The following is an 18,915-nucleotide window of genomic DNA, read 5'->3' on the forward strand; positions in this document are numbered from 1 at the left end:
TGGCCTACGCCACAGTCGCAGCAACGTGGGATCTGAGCTTCATCTGCAACCTACACCACAGCTCAAGGCAACGCCAGATCCTTAACCCATTGAGTGAGGCCAGGAATCGAACCTGCAACCTCATGGTTCCTAGTCAGATTCGTTAACCACTGAGCCACTATGGGAACTCCAGTACTTTCCATTTATTAATTTATTTAATCATCACAACATCTTTATGAGATTGAGATTGTTATTTCCAATTTTATAGATGAGGAAACTGAGGCACTGAGAACTTAAGTAACTTGCCCACCTTTTCATAGCCAGTAAGAGGTAGATTCCAGATTTGGAGCCCAGAGAGTGCTATTCTTAGTGTACACTGCCTACGTAACGTTGCCGGTCTCCCCCAGTGCCACCTCCAACTTCAGGCTCCAGAACTTCGTGGTCAGGCTCTGGGTTCTTAACTTTTCTGATCTTCAGGTGTATTATGAATGGACTAACCTAAGACTTTGATTTCTGGCCACTCCAACCTATTCCCATGTGGGTGCAGCTCCTGAAGCCAGGCTAATGATACTCTGGAGAGGGAGAATCATTTCTTTCTGGGCTTCACACCAAAGATTTGAAGTAATTAGTATGTCCTTGTTTCTGGTCTCAGCTGGAAGAAGAGTTGAAAACACAAATTGAAATGTGGGAACAGGAGCATGCAAAGGCATTTGTGGTGAATGGACAAAACTTCATGGAGTATGTAACAGAACAGTGGGAGCTGCATCGATTGGAGAAAGAGAAAGCCAAGCAGGAGAGAGTAAGTGAATCCTATTTGGGAAGAGGGAAGATAGTCATGTGTGAGCAGTCAAGTTGCTGCCAGGGCCTTGGGTTGGCTGCAGAAGTGGTAGCTCATGGCAGCTCTTTTTAGCTGTGGGTATAGAGATTTGCATGAGATTTCTGGCCCTGCCTCTCCTATCCCAGACTGTTTTCCTGCTGGGATTTATCACTGTTGCTTCTGACTTTCACACAGCAACTGAAGAACAAGAAGCAAACAGAGACAGAGATGCTGTACGGCAGCACTCCCCGGACACCCAGCAAGCGGCGAGGACTGGCACCCAGTACTCCGGGCAAAGTGCGCAAGGTAAACACGAGGCTTTGTGAACTGCAGTGTACAAGGCGTTTCTTTGTGAGGCTGGGGCTCTTGGCCATCTCTTTCCTTCTGTCGTGCAGAGATGGGAAAGGCTTTTTCTAGCCTTCCAGGTGGAGTCCATATGCGTGTGTGAGTGGAAGACAAGTTTAATCCTGAGTGGCAACTTGACACTTGACAGTCAAGGAGTAGAGCTAGTTTTGATGTGTGGCAGATGTGTGAAAGAAGACTTTCATGCTTAGCAAATGGAATACCTAATACTCCTTAGTCTCTAAAGCAGGAAAGCAGGGAGTTCTTCCTTCCTTCCTCCTTTCCTTTTTTTCTAAACCTTTTCTTTGATAAATGAAGTGTAGCATTATTTTCCTTTTCCTTTTCCTTCCTTAACTCATACTTTATAAACATATAGAATATTTTTAAAAAAATCACCTGTAATGTAACTCCAAGAGAACCAGTGAGAATATTTGGTGTTTTTCCTGCTTTTGTAAAAAGCTTTTCAAAATAGTGTATTTTTACAAAATACAGATCACATATAATTTTGATTTCTCCTTTTTCCCTACTTGATATTGGTTGTGACTTTTTTTTTCATAGCATCAAACTTTCTTCAAATACATGCTCATTATTAACTATATATTCTGTTCTTTTTTTATTATTCAATGAATTTATCACATCTGTAGTTCTATAATGATCCATCACAATCCAATTTCACAGGATTTCCATCTCGCAACCGAAGCACATTCCCCTACCCCCCAATATATTCTATTCTTTTGACATACTCTCATTTATTAAACTAGATCCCTATAGTTTGATATTAAGTAGTTTATTTTTTATTAGGAAAGTAATAATATGTTTGTTTTTTTTTTTTTTTAGGGCCACACTCGAGGCATATGGAAGTTTCCAGGCTAGGGGCTCAAATGAGGAAATTTTAAACATAAAATTCAATTCTAAAAAGGTTTGTTTACATTAAAAGTTTGAGAATCTCTTTATTAGACTCTGAGAATACAAAGATTAAGTGAGATGGCTTGATCTTAAGAGTGCTGCATTTAAACTTTTCTAAGTCCTGACTGCACTAATCATTCAGTCTGTGATACCAAAGTGATTATAAGAATTTATGCTTCTAGGAGTTCCCATTGTGGCTCAGAAATAATGAACCTGACTAGTATCCATGAAGATGAGGGTTTGATCCCTGGCCTGATTCAATAGGTTAAGGATCCAGCATTGCCGTGAGCTGTGGTGTAGATTGCAGATGCGGCTCGGATTCCCAGTTACTGTGGCTGTGGTGTAGGCCAGCAGCTGTAGCTCTAATTTGACCCCTATCCTGGGAACTTCCATATGCCACACATGGGGCCCTCAAAAGACCAAAAAAAGAAAAAAAGAATTTATGTTTCCAGTGTGGCAGTGCCTAGGTGTTGTGGTGGCTCCAATCTGCCAACGTGTGATTTTCAGACTAAAATTTTTCCCCATTGAATAGGTATGAAGTAAAGCTCATTATGATTTTAGTTTTCATTTCCTTTTTTACTAGTGAAGTGGAACCTTTTGCCATATTCATTAGCCTTCTGGATTTCTTTTTCTGAGAAGGCTTTCAATAGTTTTTCTGTTGGAACATTTATCTCTTTCTTAGAAATTTTATAGGAATTCTTTGTATGTTCTGGATGCTACTCCCTTGTCAGTTGTGTTTCCCGGCATCTGTGTATATCTTCTGTAGCTTGACTTTGCTGTTTATGGTGTGTTGTTGACAAACAAAAAAAAAGGCTCTTAATTTTAAAATAGTAAAAATGTTTTCAATCTATTATCTTTTTTTTTTTTTTTTTTTTTTGTCTTTTGTTGTTGTTGTTGTTGTTGTTGCTATTTCTTGGGCCGCTCCCACGGCTTATGGAGGTTCCCAGGCTAGGGGTTGAATCGGAGCTGTAGCCACCGGCCTACACCAGAGGCACAGCAACGCAGAATCCGAGCCGCGTCTGCAACCTACACCACAGCTCACGGCAACGCCGGATCGTTAACCCACTGAGCAAGGGCAGGGACCGAACCCGCAACCTCATGGTTCCTAGTCGGATTCGTTAACCACTGTGCCACGACGGGAACTCCTCAATCTATTATCTTAATGGTTATACTTCTTGTACCTTGCAAATAATCTATCCATGACCTGAGGCCACACAGGTATTTTCCTATGTTATATTTCCTAGTTGACGTCTTGTATTTGGATAGTTTTGCTATCCCAGTTAAGGTTTTTAATCCACCTAGCGTTTTTCTAATTAAAAAAAAAAATTACAGCTTTATTGAATAAAATTGACACATAATTTTTTTTTTTTTTTTTTTTTTTTTGGTCTTTTTGCTATTTCTTGGGGCTGCTCCCGCGGCATTTGGAGGTTCCCAGGCTAGGGGTCTAATTGGAGCTGTAGCCACCGGCCTACGCCAGAGCCACAGCAACGCGGGATGACACATATTTTAAATGTACACATTAATAAGCTGTGACATAAACATACACCAGAAACCATCACCATCACACTCGAAGTTTCCTTTTGCCATGTCGTATTCTCCTTGCTTTCTTTAACCACTCCCACCCTTTCCTCACCCAGCTCCTGGCAACTGCAGCTTTGCTCTGTTGCTGTTGATTAGTTTGCATTTTCTAATAATTTATATTAATAGGATCATATAGCATGTATACTTTTGAGTCTGGCTTTTTTCATCCATGTTGTTGTATGTATCAGTAGGTTATTCCTTTTTATTGTTGAACAGCATTCCATTAGATGTATATACCACAACTTGCTTGTCTAGTTGCCTGTATTTTTTTTTTTTGGTCTTCTTAGGGCCACACCTGCAGCATATGGAAGTTCCCAGGCTAGGAGATGAATTGGAGCTACAGCTGCTGGCCTTCAGCACAGCCACAGCAACATGGGATCTGAGCCGCATCTGTGACCTACATCACAGCTCACGGTAACACCAGATCCTTAGTCCACTGAGTGAGGCCAGGGATCAAATCTGCATCCTCATGGATCCTAGTCTGGTTTGTTACCTGCTGAGCCATAATGGGAACTCCCTAGTTGCCTGTATTGATGGACATTTGGCTTATTTCTAGTTTTCTGGCGACTGCACATAAATATTTATGTGAAAGTCTGTGTGGATATATGCTTTCATTTCTTTTGGGTAAATACCCAAGAGTGATATGGCTGGGTCATATGTTAGGGGTCTGTTTAACTTTTAGAAACAAGGTCGTTGTCCCACTTTACAATTCCATCTGTTGGATGGACCTCTGAACACTTGTCACAGGTGTCCTTAGAGCTCTTCACCACAAAGACCATCAGACGGCTTCCTGTCCTCCCTTCTCTCTAGTGTAGGGATGGCTTGCTAAGCATTGTTGTCTCATATCAGTAATCTCTGTTCTCCTCCTTAGCTGAACACTACCACTGTGTCCAATGCTACAGCCAACAGTAGCATTCGGCCTCTTTTTGGTGGGACGGTCTACCGCTCCCCTGTGTCCCGACTTCCACCTTCTGGCAGCAAGGTTAGTATGTTCTCTGTACAATCATATCCCCAACACTGTCCCAACCTATGTACCCTGGGGCCTGCTGGGAGGCAGGAATGTTGAATAATATCCTCTGGACAGACAAGGAACTTGGAGACCAAAAAATGAAGTAGGCAACTTTGTAAAGTGCACTTATGAAGCTTATTGTGGGTTATTCATATACAGGCATGATCAGGCAGACAATGATCCAGAGGCATTGGTAGCTGCCCTCAGTGACAGAAGGGCTATAGGGGGATTTAAAGGGGCCAAAGCTAAAACCAGAATCTGACCACTAGGGAGAAGCATGACTACTGATAGGAACTGGGTGGTTTTCCTCCCCCCAGGGTCTCAAGACCATTAATCATCTGCGTCAGCAAAAGGCATTCTTCCAGTTTTCATATCAGATGAAAGCTCGGGTCAAAGTTAATAGGGAATTCATCTGGCTTGGGCACATTCCTCATGAGTAGGCTGAGGCTCAGTCGTGTAGGAGGGGGAGGGCTGAGGCTGCAAGCCTAGGATGGGGCTGTCAGTATGGTCCAGCCACACAGCTGAACAAGCCACACCTACTTGTTACAGTTTCTAAGCTCCCTGGATTCCATTATCATTGAGATGCTAAGAGTGGACAGATGTAAAGTGTCAAAAGCTAAATGAGAAAAAGAAGAGAATGGTCATTTTGAGCCCCAACTAATATCATGGGACGCCCTGGGATGTGACTGGGAAACTAGAGTCACCGAAGGCTCAGTTCAAAGCCTGGTCTTCAGTTGCTGCTGAGCAAAGTTCCCTGCATGTGGCTTCCAGCCTGTTGACACTGGATCACTAAACACAAATAGGTACTCTCTCCCAAGGAGACTGGTGGGGAGTGTTTGGTAAAATGTGTTCAGGCTCAAGTATTTTACAGACTATGCTCAAGATAAGGGTTTTGCAAATCATTAAGGGTTTGTGTTTTAAAACCAGAAATATAGGATTATAGACACTAATAATATAAAGGTGGTACCAGCCTTTGATAATTTGTGTGTGTGTGGCCATTGTAAGGATGATACATTGATTTTTTTTTTTTTTTTTTTTCTCTACAGCCTGTCATCACTTCTACCTGTTCGGGGAGAAAAACACCCCGTGGTGTCAAGCATGGAGCCAATGAGGAGAACCTGGAGCTCAATGGCAGCATCCTCAGTGGTGGGTACCCTGACTCGGCCCCCCCACGGCGCAACTTCAGCATTAATTCTGTTGCCAGCACCTATTCTGAGTTTGCGGTAATTCACCTTTTCTAATATCTACCAGTCCCTGGGGAGCACACAGTTGGGGCAGAGTGGGTATCTTCCCAAGGACGCCCAAGCTATTAGTTAGGACAGTACTTTGGAGGCTGAGAATCCCTTTCCTGCCTTGACCATGATATGAGGTGTGGTAGTTTAAGGGAGGTATATAGGAAGGAAGATGGTAGCAGCAACCAGACATTTAACCTGGGTCCTTCTGCTTAAGAAATACCATTCCCTGGCTGTAGGAGGTAACCCTGCTAATCACTGCCCTGGTGCTCTCTTGGTGGAGTTCTTGGTAATTGTCTTAATTCTTTGTTCTTAGAAGGATCCGTCCCTTTCTGACAGCTCCACTGTTGGGCTTCAGGTCTGTATGGCAACCCCTGCATGTCCCATGTCCCCTTTTCAAACTGATCTGTCATCTGCTGGCTTCATTACCATCTGGGCACAGGGCTACACTAACCAATCTCAGCTGTACAAGCTCATAAAAACTTTTTTTTTTTTTTTACAAAGGAAGCAGAAATTTCTAACATAGATTTCAAAAGTAATAACTATCTGGTTTAAATTCCCAACAGACTGCCTAACCTGCTGATTAACTTGTTCAGACTTGAATTGGATTCTCAGCCCATCTAAAGTCAGGCAAAGTTGTTTTCTTTTAATTTAATCATGGTATTTCACATCAGAAAACCTTCACCCTCCCCAGTTGTGACATTAAAGGCCTCCAATGTGTTGGAGATGATAGAGGCCCCATCACATGGGGAGGGGAGTCCCAGCTGTGTGCTGCCTATGAGGTTCTTGGCCTGCGTGCTGATTATTTCCTGGAGTATATGTCTTACTAACCCCTCAGAGCTGAATTGCCAACTTTCTGTCTGCTCTGAGCTAGCCAATGCTCATTTCTTTGCCTTTGCCTGTTTCTGCCGCATTGAGCTGCTAAAGCATATGTGAAGCACTGGAAGAAAGTAATTTTTCCCATAATGCTCTTCTGCTCCTAGTAACTTACTCATTTACCAGCACTTAACTGCAGTGCCCTTTCCTTAACATTGGATGTTCTCTTCCCTCAGTATTTTCCTCTTGAGAGGTGAGGCTGCCCCTCACCCTTGGGAGCAGGGAATACTGAATTAAAGCCTAGGGCATCAACCTTCCTGCTGCGAGGATGGAGAATGTGACAGCTGCCCAAGGCTATTGCTCATTTTGAGCACTGAAGCTAGCTTTATATTCTGCTGCTTTTGTCAAGTTACTTGACTGGTGGTTCTACCCATAGGAAGTGAGTACTTGTCACTCCAGCTAGCTGACTAATGGACAAGGAGCCCAGCTGTCTCTTTTCTGTTTGCTGAGCCAAGCCCCACTTAATCCTCTTGGCATTTACATGTATCTCTTTATCTCTGTCTAGGCTGAGGGAGATTCTTCTGGTTTTGGGTGTTATGGCTGGTAGAATCCACCAGGCAGCACTGAAGCACAGTAGACTAACCTCTACTAATGTCTGTCTTTCTCGCTGGTCATTCATGCTTTATCTTCTGCTTCTATACCATGTGCTCCAGCATGAGATCAAATCACCAGCAGGTTACAAGGCCCTCAGCCCCAGGGATTGGTAGATATATTTTCTGGCCCATTGTTTTGTAAAGGGCTCAAAAGACCAAAGCTTGTTGCCTACCTAGCTCGACAACTCAGATTACTTTGTCAACTGGAAGGGATTTCTCTCCTGTGAGGTTTTAACAGAATGGACTGGCTGAGGAAAGGGATCAAGGGCACATGTGCACTTGGTTAATCTGTAACTAAGATGCTCAGAGTCCCTTACCTTTGGTTCCTAACACAGCCTGTGCTGGGCTAGGGACCACCATCTTGAAGAACCAGCCCGCAGAAGGCCTTATATCTCATGCTTCCAAGGGCGGGGCATCCATGAGAGGGGGTAGTGCTGCCACTGATGTTATTTATTTTTCAACAGCGAGAACTTTCAAAGGCTTCCAAATCTGATGCTACTTCTCGAATCCTCAATTCGACCAACATCCAGTCCTGAGAAGCCCTGATCAGTCAGCCACCTGAGGCTTCCTGTGCCTAATTATACAAGGGCGGCTTTAATGTTTCGTCAGTTTATGCATGCTTGAAAACCTGGACAGGTTCCATTACCATGGGCCTAACTTATACAAGTGAATGAGTTTCAGATGAAAATCCATCATAGGATTAGTGGGTCCTTAGACACTTGGTTTTATTTTGACTCAAGAAATACATTAAAACTTAGTTCATAGCAATAAGTGTAAATTTTAGCACATGGAACCTAATTTCTTTCCCTGCCCTGTAACTGTACTTGCGGAAGCACAGTCAAGGGCTTGTTGTTGGCTTCACCATTGCGCAGCAAAATGATTGTGCTCATCCTTGAGGTATGGGACATGAAGCAGTTTTTGGTTTGTACACTTATGATTAGCAATTAATATCTTTTTTGTTTAGGGATGTTGAAATAATGCAGTAGCTTCCAAAGCTTTGCTCTCACCTAACGCCTGTCCCCACCACTCAGGGGACAGCCTTCCTCCTGATGAAGATGTCTGGGTGTCAGAAGTTGTGATGGCCTGACTCACTGCCCAAGAGGTGACAGGGAGGCTGGGAGCACCTTTGTTAAACTGTGTACAGTTCTGTTTTGTAGGGCAGGGCCCTTTGTAGGGTGTGTGTATGAACACACATGCTTGTCTGAACTTTATGTCAGTTTTTCTCCGAGTCCAGTTCCTCCACCCTCTTCACTTGCCAACTAAGTGGGAGGCTGTTTGGATGGGTTGGGCCGTTTCCATCGTGGAGACATGGAACTTTGCACATGTCAGTACTGGGGAGTTGTTCCTGCTGTAGTGTCCACGATGAGGCTCCTTACTTACCTACCCTATTGATCACTACTGTGCTCCCCAAAGCACTATTATTTATTCTTCCTCTGTCTGCCTGCGCCAGTACTACTGTCAGCACATTAAATGGTTCTCAGACGCTTACCAGTGTGGACCTGGTCTGTGTCAGCCATACTGTTTTTTAGTCATATGTATACATGTTCTGATCTTAAAATATAAATATATTCTCAAAATAAATTAAAATTTGTATAATGGCATTTCAAAAATATATATTATGGTGTGTGTTTTCATTGTTCCTCAAGTCAATTTTTGGTTGGTTTTGTCTGTGGAAAACAGAAAAGACTAAATGAAAATATGGGAAATTTTTAGTTGTGGGAATTCCCATTCTGCCGAGCAGTAATGTACCCAACTAGTGTCCATGAGTATGCGGGTTCAATCCCTGGCCTCGCTCAGTGGGTTAAGGATCCGGCGTTGCCATGAGCTGTGGTGTAGGTCACAGATGGAGTTCGGATCTGGCATCCCTGTGGCTGTGGTGTAGGCTGACAGCTGCAGCTCTGATTTGATCCCTAGCCTGGGAACTTCCATATGCTGCAGGTGCGGCCCTAAAAAGCAAAAAAGAAGAAGAAAAATTTTTAGTTGGAAGTGTAATTTTCACATTTTGCCTGTTTTTAAATTAACATTTCTTGTTCTCAGATAAAAAGTTTTTTGAGCAGAATAAAAAGCCTTACTCGTAATGGATAAAGGGGCTGAGCTACTATTAGGAAACTTCTGGTTTTGTTGCTATGTGCAAGTCTTTGTATGCAGATATATTTTCTTTTGGGTAAATGCTAGGAGTGGAATGGCTGGATCATACATATGGCAGGTGTATGTTTAACTTTTTAAAAACCTCTCAAACTTTTCCAAAGTGGTTGCACTATTATGTATGAAGGTTCCATTTTCTTCATATCTTCTCCAGTGCTTGGTGTGGTGAGGCTTTATAATCTGAATTGTTTTAGTAACTGTTAAATGGTTTCTCATTTTGGTTGTAACCTGCACTTCCCTAATGACTGATGATGTTGGACCTTGTTTCCTGTGCTTCATTGTCATCATTCTTATCTTTGGTGAAGTACCTGTTTACTAGTTTTGCCCATCTAAAAAATTGGGTTGTGTTACTTATTTATTTATTTATTTTTTGCTTTTGTCTTTTTAGGGCTGCACCTATGGCACATGATGTTCCCAGGCTAGGGGTCAAAATCGGAGCTGTAGCTGCCTGCCTACGCCAGGGCCACAGCAACGCCAGATCTGAGCTGTGTCTGCAACCTACACCACAGCCCACGGCAATGCTGGATCCTTAACCCACTGAGCGAGGCTGGGGATCAAACCCGCAATCTCATGGTTCCTAGTCAGATTTGTTTCTGCTGCACCATGACGGGAACTCTGGGTTGTTGTCTTTTAATGTTGAGTTTCAAGAGCTCTCTCATCAGATGTATGTTTTGGAAAGATCTTGTCTCCGTCTGTGGCTGCTTTCATGCATTTAAAAAAAAAACCTTTTTTTTGTAATTGATTTACAATGTTCTGTCAATTGCTGCTGTATAGCAGAGTGACCCCGTTATATATACATTTTTTTTCACATTATCCTCCATCATGTTCCATCACAAGGGATCAGATAGAGTTCCCTGTGCTATGCAGCAGAATCTCATTGTTTATCCACTCCAAATGCAGTAGTTTGCACCTACTAACCCCAAACTCCCAGTCCGTCCTCCTCCCTCCCCCTCGGCAACCACAAGTCTGTTCTCCATGTCCATGAAGTTTGTTTCTTTTCTGTAAGTGGTTCATTTGTGCTGTATATTAGATTCCAGATATAAGTGATACCATATGGTCTTTGTCTTTCTCCTTCTGACTTACTTCACTTAGTATCAGAGTCTATATATAGTTCCATCCATGTTGCTGCAAATGCCATTATTTTGTTCTCTTTTTTATGGCTGAGTAGTACTCCATTGTGTGTACATCTTCTTAATCCGTTTATCTGTCAGTGGATGTGTACATCTTCTTAATCCGTTTATCTGTCAATGGACATTTCCATTTCCATGTCTTGGCTATTGTGAATTGTGCTACAGTTAACATAGGGGTGCATATATCTTTTTCAATTATAGTTTTGTTTATAGTGAATTGCGCCACAACGGAAACTCCAATCATATGGTAGTTCTATATTTAGTTTTCTGAGGTGCCTCCATACTGTTTTCCATAGTGGTTGCACCAATTTATATTCCCACCAACAGTGCAGGAGGGTTCCCTTTTCTCCCTCTCTCTCCAGTGTTTGTCATTTGTAGTCTTTTTTTTTTTTTTCCTTTTAGGGCCACACTCACAGCATATGGAGGTTCCCAGGCTAGGGGTTGAATCAGAGCTACAGCTCCTACCCTATACCACAGCCATAGCACGTAGGATCTGAGCTGAGTCTGTGACCTACACCACATCTTATGACAATGCTGAATCCCTGACCCACTGAGCAAGGCCAGGGATCGAACTGGCATCCTTATGGATACTAGTTGGATTCATTTCCACTGCACCATGACAGGAACTCCTTTTATTTGTAGTTTTATTAATGATAGCCATTCTGACTAGTGTGAGGTGGTACCTCAGTGTAGTTTTGATTTGCATTTCCCTAATAATCAGTGATGTTGAGTTTTTCATGTGCTTGTTGGCCATCCCTATGTCTTCTTTGGAGAAATGTCTGTTTAGGTCTTCTTCCCAGTTTTCAATTGGATTGTTTCTTTTTTTGCTTCTAAGTTGTATGAGTTATTTGTATATTTTTAGAGATTAAGCCTTTGTCAGTTGCTTCATTTGCAACTGTTTTCTCCCATTTTGTAGGCTGTCCTTTGTTTGTTTGTTTCTAGCTGTGGCCTTCTCTTTTCTGCCTAGAGGTTCCTTTAGTATTTGTTGTAAAGCTGGTTTAGCGTTACTGAATTCTCTTAGCTTTTGCTTGTCTGTAAAGCTTTTGATTTCTCCTTCAAATCTAAATGAGAGCCTTGCTGGGTAAAGTAATCTTGGTTGGAGGTTTTTCCTTTCATCATGTTAAGTATATCATTCCACTCCCTTCTGGGCTGCAGAATTTCTGCTGAAAAATCTGCTGATAACCTGATCGGAGTTTCCTTGTATGTTATTTATTTCTTTTCCCTAACTGCTTTCAGTGTTTTCTCTTTGTCTTTAATTTTGGTCAGTTTGATTAATATGCGTCTTAGGGTGTTCCTCCTTGGGTTTATTTTATATGGTAGTCATTGCACTTCCTGGATTTGAGTGGTTCCTTTCCAATGTTAGGGATGTTTTCGGCTATTATCTCTTCGAATATTTTTCTGTCCCTTTCTCTCTCATCTCCTTCTGGCACCCATAATATAGATGTTGGTGTGTTTAACATTGTTCCAGAGTTCTCTGAGACTCTCTTCATTTGTTTTCAATCTTTTTTCTCTTTTCTGTTCTGCATCCATAATTTCCACTAATCTGTCCTCCACCTCACTTATTTGTTCTTCTGCCTCCTGTATTCTACTGTTGGCTGCTTCTAATGCATTTTTTATTTCAGTTATTGTATTTTGCATCTCTTCTTAAGTTTTTTATCTTGTATCTCTTTGCTCAGTGTTTCCTGTAAATTACCCATCTTTGCCTCCAGCTTATTTCCAATGATTTGCATCATCTTCAGCATCAACAGTCTAAAGTCTTTTTCCTGGAGGCTGAGAATCTCCTGATCACTTAGCTGTTTTTCTGGGTTTTTTTCTTTCTCCCTTATCTGAGTTACAGTTCTCTGTCTTTTCATTTTTATAGGTTTTTGTCATGGTGACCTTTTTTGCAGAGTTGTAGCCTCTTACCTCTGGTATCTGCCCCCCTTGTAGCTGAAGTTGGTACGGGGGCTGCTGTAGGTTTCCTGATGGGAGGGACTGGTGCCTGCCCACTGGTAGGTGGGGCCGATTCCTATCCCTCTGGTGGGTGGGCCTTAGTCTCTAGATGAGATTGGAGGGCTGTGTGCCTGGGGGGTCTTTAGGCAGCCTGTTTGCTGATGGGTGGGGCTGTGATCCCACCTAGATTTTTTTTTTTTTTTTTTTTTTGCTATTTCTTTGGGCCACTCCTGTGGCATATGGAGGTTACCAGGCTAGGGGTCGAATCGGAGCTGTAGCCGCTGGCCTACGCCAGAACCACAGCAACGCACGATCCGAGCCGCGTCTGCAACCTACACCACAGCTCACGGCAACGCCAGATCGTTAACCCACTGAGCAAGGGCAGGGACCGAACCCGAAACCTCATGGTTCCTAGTTGGATTCGTTAACCACTGCGCCACGACGGAACTCCTAGATTGTTGTTTGGCCTGGGGCTTCTTGTCACTGATGGGTAGGGCCAGATATTCCCAAAATGGCCACCTTCAGAGAAATGCATGCTGATGAATATTCCCAGAAGCTTTGCCTCCAATGCCCTTCCCCAACAACAAGCCACAGTCACCCCCTGTTTTCTCAGAAGGTCCACCAAGAATTGCAGTCAGGTCCAACCCAGATATCTAGGGAATCTCTGCTTTGCCCTGGGACCCAGTGCACTTGAAAGTCTATGTGCACCTTTCAAGAATGGGGTCTCCATTTCCCCCAGCCGCTCTCCATTTCCCCCAGAGTTCCTGCAGACAAGCCCCACTGGCCTTCAATGCCAGATGCTCAGGGGGCTCTTTCTCCCAGTGCCAGATCCCCAGGCGTGGGGACTTGATGTGGGGCTCAGAACTCTCACTCCTGTAGGTGAGTCTCTGTGATATGGTTAGTTTCCAGTCTGTGGGTCTTCCCACCTGGGAGGTATGGGGTTGCTTATGTCATGTAATAGCCCTACTACTTCTTGATGTGGCCACCTTTTTGTCTTCTGGAGTAGGATATCTTTTTGAAAGTTTCTAGTCCATTTGGTTGAAGGTTGCTCAGCGTTTGGTTATAATTTTGTTGTTTTTAGGAGAGAGGTTGAGCTCCAGTCCTTCTATTCTATTCTGCCATCTTAATCCCATCCCTGGTTGTCTTTTTTTTTTTTTTTTTTTTTTTAATGGTTTCCTTTTCTGTGCAAAAGCTTGTCAGTTTGATTAGGTCCCATTCATTTATTTTTGTTTTTATTTCTATTGCTTTGGGAGACTGACCTGAGAAAGGCTGATGTCAGAGAATGCTTTGCCCATGTTCTCTTATAGGAGTTTTATGGCATCTTGTCCTATGTTTAAGTCTTTGAGCCATTTTGAGTTCATTTTTGTGCACGGTGTGAGAGTGTGTTCTATTTTCATTGATTTGCATGCAGCTGTCCGGGTTTCCCAGCACTACTTGCTGAAGAGACTGTCTTTCCCATTTTATGTTCTTGGCTCCTTTGTTGAAGACTAATTGATGGTAGGTGTCTGGATTTATTTCTGGGTTCTCTGTTATGTTCTTTTGGTCTGTATGTCTGTTTTGGTACTGGTACCACACTGTCTTGATTACTGTGGCTTGGTAAAATTGCCTGAAGTCTGGGAGAGTTATGCCTCCTGCTTGGTTTTTGTTCCTCAGGATTGCTGTGGCAATTCTAGGCCTTTTATGGTTCTGAGTAAATTTTTAGATCATTTGTTCTAGTTCTGTGAAAAATGTCATGTGTGATTTGATAGGGATCACGTTGAATCTGTAGATTGCTTTGTGTAGTATGGCCATTTGAACAATATGAATTCTTCTAATCCAGGAACATGGAATATTTTTCCATTTCTTTGAATCTTCTTCATTTGCCTTGATTAATGTTTTATAGTTCTCAGCATATAAATCTTTCAGCTCCTTAGCCAGGTTTATTCCTAGGTATTTATTTTGGGGGTTGCTTTTTAAAAGGTACTGTATTGGAGTTCCTGTCGTAGCTCAGTGGTTAACGAATCCGCCTAGGAACCATGGGGTTGAGGGTTCGATCCCTGGCCTTGCTCAGCGGGTTAAGGATCTAGCGTTGCTGTGAGCTGTGGTGTAGGTTGCAGACACGGCTTGGATCCCACGTTGCTGTGGCTCTGGCGTAGTGGTTTGTTAACCACTGAGCCATGACAGGAACTCCATAGTCTGCTTTCATTTTAACAGTGTCTTCGATGAGCAGAGATTTAATTTAATGAAATCCTGTTGGTCTTTGGATTGTGCTATTGCTGCTCTAAGACATCTTAATCTAACCCAAAATGATAAAGGTTTTCTCCTGCAAGATTAAAGCTCTAGGTTTTATATTACATCTGAACTATTTTGGCTCTGTGTGTATCTATATGGTCCCATAACTTTAAGTTCTTTTTTTTTTTTTTTTGCATATAACTATCCTGTTGTTGAGCACCATTAGCTGAAAAGCTAAACTTTCTCTGCTTCAGTGCCTTTGTACCTTTGTCAAAAATCGATTGATCACAGCTTTGTCACTGCAGTGGCCCAAGTTCAATCCCTGGCCCAGGAACTTTTGCATGCCTTTGGTGCAGCATTTGGGAGTGCTCCTTCTTCTTTAGCCTTTTCCAAAAAACAAAAAAGAAACAAAAAAAACCCCAAAAAAGTCAGTTGGTTATATATATCCATTCCATTAATCTGTTTGGTGCCATGGTCTCCCCAAAGTCTCCTCTTACTTTTTTTAGAGCCACACTGTGGCATATGGAAGTTCCCAGTCTAGGAGTCGAATTGGAACTGGAGGTGATGGCCTACACCACAGCCATAGCAGCTTGGGATCTGAGTCAAGTCTGTAATCTACATCGCAACTGTGGCAATGCTGAATCCTTAACCCACTGAGTGAGGCCAAGGATCAAACCTGCTTCCTCATGGATACTAGTTGGGTTCTTAACCTGCTGAACTACAAAGGGAACTTTTTTTTTTTTTTTTTGTCTTTTTGTCTTTTTGCCTATTTTCTAGGGACGCTTTCCACAGCATATGGAGATTCCCAGGCTAGGGGTTTAATAATCAGAGCTATAGCTGCTGGCCTACATCAGAGCCACAGCACAACGGGATCTGAGCCGTGTCTGCAACCCACACCACAGCTCACAGCAATGCTGGATCCTTAACCCACTGAGCAAGGGCAGGGTTCGAACCCGCAACCTCATGGTTCCTAGTTGGATTCATTAACCACTGTGCCTTGACGGGAACTCCAACAAAGGGAACTTTTAAATGGAATTTTCTTAATTAGAATTTCTAGTTTGTTACTTGGCTAAATACGGATATACAAATGATTTTTGTATATTGTGCTTGTAACCTGCAGCCTTGCTGAACTCATTATTAAAAGGTAAATGAAGGAGTTCCCGTCGTGGCGCAGTGGTTAACGAATCCGACTAGGAACCATGAGGTTGCGGGTTCGGTCCCTGCCCTTGCTCAGTGGGTTAACGATCCGGCGTTGCCGTGAGCTGTGGTGTAGGTTGCAGACGCGGCTCGGATCCCGCGTTGCTGTGGCTTTGGCGTAGGCTGGTGGCTACAGCTCCGATTCAACCCCTAGCCTGGGAACCTCCATAAGCCGTGGGAGCGGCCCAAGAAATAGCAACAACAACAAAAGACAAAAAAAAAAAAAAAAAAAAAGAACAACCCCCCCCTTAGCTAAGAAGGCAGCTGCAAGCCTTTCCAGCTGTGCTCATCACTATGCCACCCTTCTTGTAATAATGTAACAACTGTGTGCTCTCTGTCCAAGCCAGCAGCCCTGTTAATCAGGTACCCAGCATTGGTTATCAGTTCTGCTTCTGTAACCTTGCTTGCTCAGTTTCTTAGGGAGGAACACTGTCTGCTTGGGGATGGGGGAGGTCCGGGATGCTTACATGGGAAAATCAAGACCTTGTAGTGTATAAAAGTTACTGAGAACAAAGACCTGGTGCTCAGACTCTGGAGGTGACTCCTCTGAGCCCGCACTGGTGCTGAATAAACCTTGCTTTTCCATATCTCCGAGTGCTGTTTGTCTCCTTCTGTTGCCACAGTTTTTGCGGTTTCACAACACATGAAGATGAGCAAATTTGTAATGTAGTCATGGCAGTCCATGCATTTGTAATAATTTTCTTTATCGTTTTGTCCACTATGACTGGAAAATTTGGAAACTGTCTTTTTCCACTAATAACTGGGGCACCAGATGTGGCATTTCCCCAAACACACAATATAAGCTTTTGACTACTTCCCCCCCTCATTCTTACTCCTACTTGTATCAATAGTAGAGCTGGTTCTGGTACCAGCTGAAGCATACATCCACCTCTAGCCAGCAATCTGGCACATGCAGGACCCTCTGTTGAACTAACCATTTTCTCCTTAATTTTAGCAGGTTATTTCCTCAAAACTTGGTGGAGGAAATACTCAGTCATACTGTTATGACTACAGTCTTTAATGTAAAACCACCAGCCATTGTTCCAATACCAAACATCATTATTTGTTTGATTGGCCCCAGTTGTAGCCATATTACTGTAATTAGCACTCTCAGTCCTAGTGTAACCAAGATAGTGTCCTGTGGGGCTCCTAGGCACACACACAAGCTTTTCTGTGTGCTCCTGAAAGGATGAAAATGCAACCTAACCCTCCCAGAACCCAGGAAGTTAATAAAAAGCTCTAAATGCCCCCGAATTCCAGACCCTGCTCACTGCCAGTAAATAGGTAGAAGGTCACACTTCTTGCTGTTCCAGGGCCTGCTATCCTGGCCTAAGTAAGATAACAGGAAATGAGTTGACTAATCGCTTATCTGGATTCTGTAAAACTGACTGGCACCATAGAAGAATTGATTACACATTGAAAGCCCTAGTGACCTATCTCAACTGCAATCTGTCACTCTGCCCAGGAGCCTGCGCAAATGCGGACCTCTGGAGCTGTTTTAAAATGATTGGTCCACGGAGCACGGGCTCTCGATATTTTAAAATGATTGGTTTGCGACGCACAGGCTTTGTTGTGAACCCCATAAAAGCTGTCCCGATTCTGCACTCATGGCTGCAGTCCTCTACCCCTGCGTGGCGTAGGACTGTGGGCCCCAGGGCGCTTGGAATAAAAATCCTCTTGCTGTTTGCATCAAGACCGCTTCTCGTGAGTGATTTGGGGTGTCGCCTCTTCAGAGTCCGGACGAGAGGGATTTTTCCTTCTACTGGCCTTTCACTCCATTGCTTGCTTTTAGGGAATAAACTTCAGCCTCCATGACTTTCCCTGAGTTCCAAAGGGCAGGTTCAAACAGCTAATAATCAGGAAAGGGAGGGGATGCAGAGACTGGAGAGGAGCGGTCAAGAAGCAATAGTGCAGATTGGAGGGAAGGGGTCTTGGTCCCGGTTCCTCCTCCAGGAATATAGATAACAATATCTTTGAGTTCTTCTGCAGAACTAGAAGCCCCAACAAATGGAAGGTGTTAATGAAGCATTCTTCATTCCGGAAAGGCCACTAGACCACTGAACACCAGCTTTGAAAACAACACAAGCTTCCTTCTCCCCTGATCCTTATCTGCAGCCCTATTGTTCACTCTCAAAGGTTTAAAACTACTTCCCAACCTCTCCTAATGGGGCACATTCTTTAGGTTAACCTGCCACGACCCTCCTTTTCCTGGCAAAGCAATAAAGCTATTTTTTTCTCCTTCACCCCAAACTCTGTCTCTGCATTTCTATTCAGTTCTGGTGAGCAGAGGATGAGTTCTGGGAACACTGGCAGCCAGAATTATTCTACTGTTAACAGATCAAAATTTAAATACTACTTTCTTTGACCCTGCAGGAGGAGACACAATTCTATACCAACACCTAATTTGATTCTTTGGTCACACTGAAGTCTGTACTCATAGCCTACCTGGGTTTATAATAGTCTCACATATTACATACTATTTAGGACAAAGAGTGCTTTTCAGATACATGGGAATGGTATGAATCATGCCCACTGGCTTTTCAGGCTCTATCTTGTGGGGCCGTCAGATGTTTCTCATAGGGGTAGATGTCAACCCATGAGCTTACTTTACATCAGCTGCCATAATTATCGCTATTCTTCCAGGAGTAATAGTATTTAGCTGATCAGCAACTCTTCAAAGAGGTAGTGTAACATGCTCTTCCACCTATTGTGAGTTTTAGGCTTTCTTCTTTTTTGCAACCAGTGGTTTGACTGGAAGCACCTTATGCAGTGCATCCCTGGACACTGTCCCCCACGGTACATACTCTGTAGCAGTGCACTTCCATTATGTAATGTCAACGGGAGCAGCCTGCACTGTTATAGGAAGGAAGTTTTGTACACTGATTTCCACTATTCTCAGATTTACACTTAATGTGAGCAAAAATTCACTTCACAATTATGTTTGTAAGAGTAAATATGACCTTCT

General features: G+C 43.1%; 1 protein-coding gene and 1 long non-coding RNA gene across 6 annotated transcripts in view; one reads left to right on the top strand and one right to left on the bottom strand.

Annotated features, from left to right (window-relative positions):
* PRC1 (protein regulator of cytokinesis 1) overlaps positions 1 to 8,945 on the top strand; it is a 30,837-nt gene extending 21,892 nt beyond the window's left edge. The window contains exons 10-15 of one of the 2 annotated variants that reach the window (XM_021098989.2): positions 632 to 778; positions 992 to 1,102; positions 4,497 to 4,607; positions 5,681 to 5,857; positions 6,183 to 6,224; positions 7,800 to 8,945. In XM_021098989.2, coding sequence (XP_020954648.1) covers positions 632 to 778; positions 992 to 1,102; positions 4,497 to 4,607; positions 5,681 to 5,857; positions 6,183 to 6,224; positions 7,800 to 7,871 — 660 coding nt within the window. In that variant the 3' untranslated portion in view covers positions 7,872 to 8,945. The remainder of the gene's footprint in view (positions 1 to 631; positions 779 to 991; positions 1,103 to 4,496; positions 4,608 to 5,680; positions 5,858 to 6,182; positions 6,225 to 7,799) is intronic. The other variant, XM_021098990.2, reaches the window with a different exon arrangement.
* LOC110261561 (uncharacterized) overlaps positions 1 to 18,915 on the bottom strand; it is a 46,190-nt gene that overhangs the window by 6,656 nt on the left and 20,619 nt on the right. The window lies entirely within an intron of this gene.

This window comes from Sus scrofa, chromosome 7 (assembly GCF_054392235.1).
Source record: "Sus scrofa isolate SSC_HxYL_T2T_F1_AM1 chromosome 7, Sscrofa_HxYL_maternal_Yorkshire_Landrace_v2.0, whole genome shotgun sequence".
Classification (NCBI taxonomy): Eukaryota; Metazoa; Chordata; class Mammalia; order Artiodactyla; family Suidae; genus Sus; species Sus scrofa.